We start from the raw sequence: 6,725 nt of genomic DNA, 5'->3' as shown, positions 1-6,725 counted from the left end.
ATATATATATATATATATATATATATATATATATATATACGAACTAGTTGTATGTCTCTGCGTTTAAACGAGCTTTTTCCGTACAGAATATATTTTATCGGCTCCAAAAATGCACACACCAAGAAAGGACTAACTTCGTTTCGCTCATGTCCCACTTGTCGGTGTGTAACAACAGTGGTCGGTCAAGCGTGTTTCGAGATCCATGTGTTCTCCGTTTAACAATCAAGTGAGAGTAAACTGTGAACGCCGCTGACCATAACAAGTGATTCAAAAATGAATAATAATGCCGTGTTCGCTAGCGACAGCTCAGGATGTGAAGAATAGATATTAACCTACCAAACACGGGTTTGTTTATTAAGAATTTGATTGTTTGAAAAAGGCGAATGTTACACCTTACTAATAAAGCTTTTTTACCAGAGAGCATGAGCAACGCTGCGATGCTGTTACTGGATTTTGGACGACTCTTAAGATCAACAATTGTTTAATGTGCTTTCCGGACAGATGTAGAATTGATGAAGTTTGTTGCATCGTGTTTGTCCTCGATCAATTGTAAATACTGATATAACTCGCATAATTACTCCTCTACGAAAACCGGCGAAGTGGAACACAGCAACGTTAGTACCGCTGGCGCCGAGTGAGTCCGACGGCGCAATTGGATTCCAGGCACACTCGCTGAATTGACTCCAGTTCATGAGCCAGGAAGTAATATCTTGCGCTTGTTCTTCTACCTCGTACCAATGGTTCCAGGATGCTGTTGGTTGGACGTCGATTTCTTCGGTTAATCTGCCTCACAATTGTGCGATTTTGAAAGGCATTACTGAAGATTTCATCCAGAAACGTTGACCAAATCATGCTTCGCCATATTCCTTAGAAGAGTGTAACATTTCTTGGTAAAAGGACAAGCATTCGTCAAAAGTGTATTTGTCAGGCTGTTTTTACTCTTGATATGTTCGCATGTTCAACACAAGAAGTAGAGGACCCCATTCCATTACACTTCGGATTATTTTTAATTCTGGTCAATCTATATCACTTTCCACCTTCTATGATTTGCACTGGAACCACGCGATTAGACAATAACTTATTTCAAAATAATGAACACCATGTTTTGTGGTGGACGTCCGCTTTCAAGAAAAGAACGAGGGTGTAGGTGGTGTGAGTACCAGGTTTGCGGCGAATTTACCCACCGTAAAGGTTGTTTTCTGAACGTTTAAATGCGAGTAATTTCGGGACAGGGCTAACCGTACGCAACGCAGAGTGTGAATTTATTGGCTAGCAATATGTGCACATTTCTGCGCGCATGTTTCCGTGCATCACATGGTCAATTGCTGTCTGTGTGAATGTCTGACTCTCAGTCAGTCTGTCTTTCTATCTTTCTGTCTTTATGTCTGTTTGTCTTCCTGTCTGTCTGTCTTCATGTCTGTCTGTTTTTCCTGCCCCTTTTTCGCCTTTCCATCTGTTTGTACGTATGCATATATAAATATATATATATATATGCATATATGTATGTATTTATATAAATGAAGTACGTGTACATATTAACATACATAAACCACCAATGAGATTCCATAAATTTCACCACGTGATTGTCCCCCATGTGAGTTGCAGTTCGAATAAAGTGCCCACCGACTCTGTAGGTTTTCAGTAAACAGTTGCTAACACCCAAAGCTGCCTGGACGTCTCTCCATTGTCCTTACAGATGAGAATGGCTCAAAGCATTGTGGTTCTTCTTCGTGAACAAGATCCTGAAACATTGTGAAACAATGAATGGCAAGTCTTTGACCACCTGGAGGATGTCAACATCTTCGTGCTAATATAGGGACTAATTCTGGGCATATCATCCCCGGTATGATATATTACCAACTAAGATAGTGTCCTACGTTATTCAATGAACAACTGGCTTGCCAGAAACCGTAGTTCTACAAAGTACCCAACGGCATTGTTTGGTTATCAGAAAGATGACAAAAGCTAGGCTTGGATATCTGAATAACTGGACTAGCTGCATTGTTGAAATTCGTCTATGGACTCCGAATTCCTTCATCAGCTTTTTCCAACCTCAACCATCGCCATTCAAACGTAACGAAATACATATATCATCTAGAAAAATGCACCCATTTTCATAAGGATCTATTTTTTCACATGTGGCCCAATTGAATCTCTCCGTGACAGTTTGCGACACACCATTTCAACGTTTACAAAACGTTAAAGAACCCATAGCACTATTATGTTTGCTCCGAGCAATTCCTATAACAACAAACGTTACGAAATACAAATAAGACCTGCACCACGCATGTGTACATAAAAAGCGGTCCTTGGTTGCCATGGAGTCCGACTATAGGTAAGAATCTTCCAAATCTGCTACCCATTTAACTGAAGACGTCGTCAAATTGTTTAAACTTCAGTTGTACCAAAATAAATGGTAAGATAATCGAAGTATGAAGCGACACATACTACTGGTGAATCAGTGCGTAATCTTCTGTTCCCGGACACCATACACAGAAATCAAGTTAAGGATTTGAAGCTCTAGTTTAATCATAATCAACAACATCATCATCGACAGCAACAACAAGACCGATGCTCCACTGGCGTACTCGTATGTCATACTCTTTGTAATGGAAAAAGGAAGATTAGTGGGACAGGACAAAAAAACTATGGCTAGCCTACCGCGACCACATGAGATGTCTACGAATGCGACACTCAGTAGGACAATCTGGATGGGGCACGACAGCATGATTGCCACTGACATTCCTGGGCCTACCATTATCATTTACTTTTGAAGGGCATTGTCACAAACATAAAAAGTGAATAGAAACGGGCAACAGGAAAATGAGAGAAAATAGAGAAACGTCTCAGTTAACTTCATGCAACCAACAGATCGTTGCAGATGGGATGAGTCCCAAAGTATGTAAACACTGTGACGGAAACACGCGTCTGAAGACCAGCAACCGAAGAAAAGACAAACCATGTCGGATGCTCTTCAAGGCGCGGGAGACGCTAGCACAGTGAAGACTCGCGCATCCGGCACAAGTTGCCCGTCATGCTGAGTCTGGTGTGAGATTAAAGGGCAAAAATATACGTTCAACGCCATGCCACACGCATAAAAGTGTCATAAGTACGCAAAGAGCCCACAATGGCAAGCAAACTTTGGATACAATGTCCCCCATGTTGTTTACCGGTGTGGATGTAGCTGATCGGGGTGTCTTTCGATAGGGGTAGTCAGTCAGTAATAGATTGCCCGATGTAGTTGTCCACTCTTTTGAGCGTGTTTCGGTGAACGTGGCCGAGCACCAGTGAACAAGACAGCCTCGGTATCAGGTAGTTCTTCGTGATCTCCATTATCTGATGGGGCTTCATAGGGGCACGCGGCACTTCTTCGAGCAGTTTGAGCAGGTGCTGTCGGTGGTTGAAGGCACATTTCCACATGGAAGTAAAGGAAATGCCCAAGTAGGTTGTGGTGTCTGTCGGACCCAGAGGATTAATGAGTTACACCGCGAAACTAATTGGCTCGACTGCTGTTGCCCGATGTTTCTTGTCCCCACAAATATCCATCACTTTCGTCTTTCGGGCGACCATTTCCATGCCAGCTCTCCCCGACTCGACCGGTGCAGCTTCAGGCTTCTGTTTAAGGCGTGCCTGACTTTCTGCACACACGACCCAGTCGTCGGCAAAGGCGAAACTATCTACCAAGGTATCATGGAACTGGTATCCCAGTTGTGGCACCGACAATCCAAGCAACTCATCCATAGCCATAAGAAATAATGACGGGGAGAGTGGATCCCCTTGCCTCACAGTTATGTGGCAGTGAACCACGGGAAATAGGGAAAACTGCTACAGCATTCTCATCGGACTGTGCGATGTATCAAACTAAACGTGATGGTGCTCCAAACGTCTAGGCAGATCTGACGACTTTGTCACGCGAAACCGAATCAAATAATTTCGAGATATCAACAAACGCCAAGCTGAGGTTAGAAGCAGTCACCGAAAAGCGACGAGGCAGGGCATGCAACAGGGATGTCGCTTCCAAACAGGCTTCTCGGTGCAGAAGTGCAAACGGAAGTGAGGGCCGTTGCACTCTATGACTCCAGCGATCAGCAAGCACCTTATGGGACCAACGTACACGAATGGATCACACAGAAATCGGTTTCTGTTGGTCCAGGGAAGTCGGTTTTGGGACCTTCGGAACTAGGGTGATACGGGCACGACACAAATGTTTGGGACAACCCCGACATAGTAACAGTAGGTTAAAATACCCTGCCGGCACGTTAGCATTGAACCGGCGAAAAATCATGGGCGTAAGCTTGTCCAGGCGCGGTGACGAATTGCCCATTAAACGGATCGTACGGCCGACTTCCTCAACTGTAATTAACTCGATCAAGCTCCAGTCGGATGGTAGTACTATGCACCTTGGCGGACTATCCACGTGTTTTTAAGCTGAGAGCACCTATTTCCAATAGCGCTCGGCGTCCATAGGTGGGCCGTGTTTACCTTTGCATAGATCCTCCCATGACCCGTCGAGCACAACAGGCGCTGCATCTTTTCGTCTTTGCGGTATAGGGTCTGGACGGCGGCGTATTTCGCTAGGCGCATCGGTTTTCGGTTAATCAATCCGATGAGCCAAACGACGGCGGGGTCAGGACACAGTTTTGCAGGTGTGTGGAACCGCCCTGGAGGCGTGGATATCCAGAAGTGACAGGACTTGCTCCGGTGTCATGGTGCCAGACAGTAAACCTCGGGAAAATGCCAGAAGGTCAACACTAGCGAGCGAACTGTCAGCATGAGATTCCAAGAGTGACACGGCATAATCCATGGTTCGTTTAAACTGGACGCTGTAGTCATTGGCTTCTGACGAGTAGGCCGTCATTTCGCCGATAGTTTGATCAGGTCCACGAGATGATGATTCGTCCTGTTGAGTTTGCCATTTAAGCATAAGTTCATGTTGTCGAAACCTCAAAATACACTGCTGTCCAATAAAACACACGCTGCGAAGTATTCAAAACGGGAATTATTGCTGGATAGGTGCAAGCGTCGAATGAAAGAACGGGGAAGTACGGTGAACAGGGAACTTCTCCATGGCGCGTGAACAAGGAGTTCCACAAGCTAAAACAAAACTGGCCGAGTGCTCACTAATGTAAATAATATTTCTGACACAAGAAAACAGCTGACGACAATGGCAACGAAACTTTTACACTTACTAATATAGTATGGCTTACTAATCCAAACAAAAATAATAGGTGGATTAGAGAATGAAATGGACAATCAATGGCAGCTGACTATCACCGGAATGCACATCAATAACTGACTGGCTTATCTGCATCGGTTTTGATGAGGATCCCTCATCGGGAATCTGTAATCCAGGCATACGAGTATTCGTTCGCCAGACAGACCTTGATTCGCTTGTCATTACAAAAAAGCAGACCAGATTCTTTCACTTTCGTCGGCTGACTTGTCACAAAACTGCCGTTTGGGAGGGTTCAGACAAAAGAACAAATGGATCGATATCGATAGAGTGTGAAATGGTGAGATTACTTATCGAAGAACGGGTACTGTGCCTCACAGAGTTTGTGAAGCTGGAAGAAGTTTAGAATTAACGCACTATCCAGAAGATCGCCAAAACTATTTGACAGATCATTATGGTTTTCAATCATCCTGAGGCTAAACAGGCAGTCGCAGTCCTCCAGTTTCCTCAATCTCAATTAATTCTTGAGGCCAGACTGAACGGAAATTGCCAAAGACTCCTATAAAAGAGACATATAGCCGAATTTGGTTGGGTCAGTTCGCCAAAATCTAATCAGTATGTAAATCTGTGTTCTGGTGTTGAAGGCAAACTCCCCTCAGAGGGCACCACTGACAAAAACGGTCGAAGTAAGTCACGGTATAAGAATTATACATTTTGTCTGATGGGTTGAAGTGCGCTCTTATTAGAATACCCACGATCCATTTAAAGTTAACAAGGACCATATCCACCTAGCAATGGTGGTTGGTGCACAGAGATACACTTGTTTCATCGGTTATAAAATAAACTCCTCCTGATGTATGAGATTGGTACAGTAGCCGCACTGGAACCAAGCTATAAATACTTGATATTATGCTATCTCCGGGCTACACGCTGCTTGCATATAGCCAGGAAATACCTCCATATAAGATCATGAACGGGACAAGCATGCGTAAGGCTTGCAACTTCATTCTGCATCACTGGCCGCCGTGATTTTTCAACCAATTGTGAAGGACATTCTGGGTGGTATTTCACAGGACCTCCATGAGAGCCAGGCAAAAATATAACGCTACTAACTTCCCACATTTGAATATCCCGAAACCTGGAGCCAGAATAGCAAGCCTCAATGTACAGAACCAAGTTGTTTAAAATTCTTTTTCGAATTCATGTAGGCCAATCTTCTTTAAACTGCGCGGCATAGAGCTGTCGGAAGACAAGAAGGAATGTAATCTTGAGGGGGGTATAGCCGACCGAATGAAGCATGACCAGACTGGACCGGAGGGTCCGTGTTGAAAACGCAACATCGACATGTTCACTGAATCTATCTAGGCATTGGCAACTTAGCTGTGTCTCAGCCGTCGTGCATCCTTCGGGTGGAATAGCATCTATGCACTAAGTGGGTGTCTCAGCTGAATGATTATTGATTTGTCTGATTTGATCAGTGGGAGGACAAAGTGTGACTGCGTTTTATTTAGTCCTCCCGGAGTTATGGCTGAGGACTTGTTTCCCTCGGATA

The 6,725-nt window shown here is 44.3% G+C and overlaps 2 protein-coding genes across 2 annotated transcripts in view; one reads left to right on the top strand and one right to left on the bottom strand.

Moving 5' to 3' along the window:
- Positions 1 to 2,743, bottom strand: part of T265_11764 (hypothetical protein) — a gene marked incomplete at both ends in the record, with an annotated part of 11,501 nt that extends 8,758 nt beyond the window's left edge. The window contains one exon of the mRNA XM_009178512.1: positions 2,662 to 2,743. Coding sequence (XP_009176776.1) covers positions 2,662 to 2,743 — 82 coding nt within the window. The remainder of the gene's footprint in view (positions 1 to 2,661) is intronic.
- Positions 2,744 to 5,066: 2,323 nt separating this feature from the next.
- The window catches only part of T265_11763 (hypothetical protein), a gene marked incomplete at both ends in the record, with an annotated part of 13,685 nt that continues 12,026 nt past the window's right edge, over positions 5,067 to 6,725 (top strand). Inside the window, one exon of the mRNA XM_009178511.1 lies at positions 5,067 to 5,125. Coding sequence (XP_009176775.1) covers positions 5,067 to 5,125 — 59 coding nt within the window. The remainder of the gene's footprint in view (positions 5,126 to 6,725) is intronic.

The sequence above is a fragment of the Opisthorchis viverrini genome, assembly GCF_000715545.1.
Source record: "Opisthorchis viverrini unplaced genomic scaffold opera_v5_580, whole genome shotgun sequence".
NCBI lineage: Eukaryota > Metazoa > Platyhelminthes > Trematoda > Opisthorchiida > Opisthorchiidae > Opisthorchis > Opisthorchis viverrini.
This window is presented reverse-complemented; position numbering and strand designations above follow the sequence as displayed.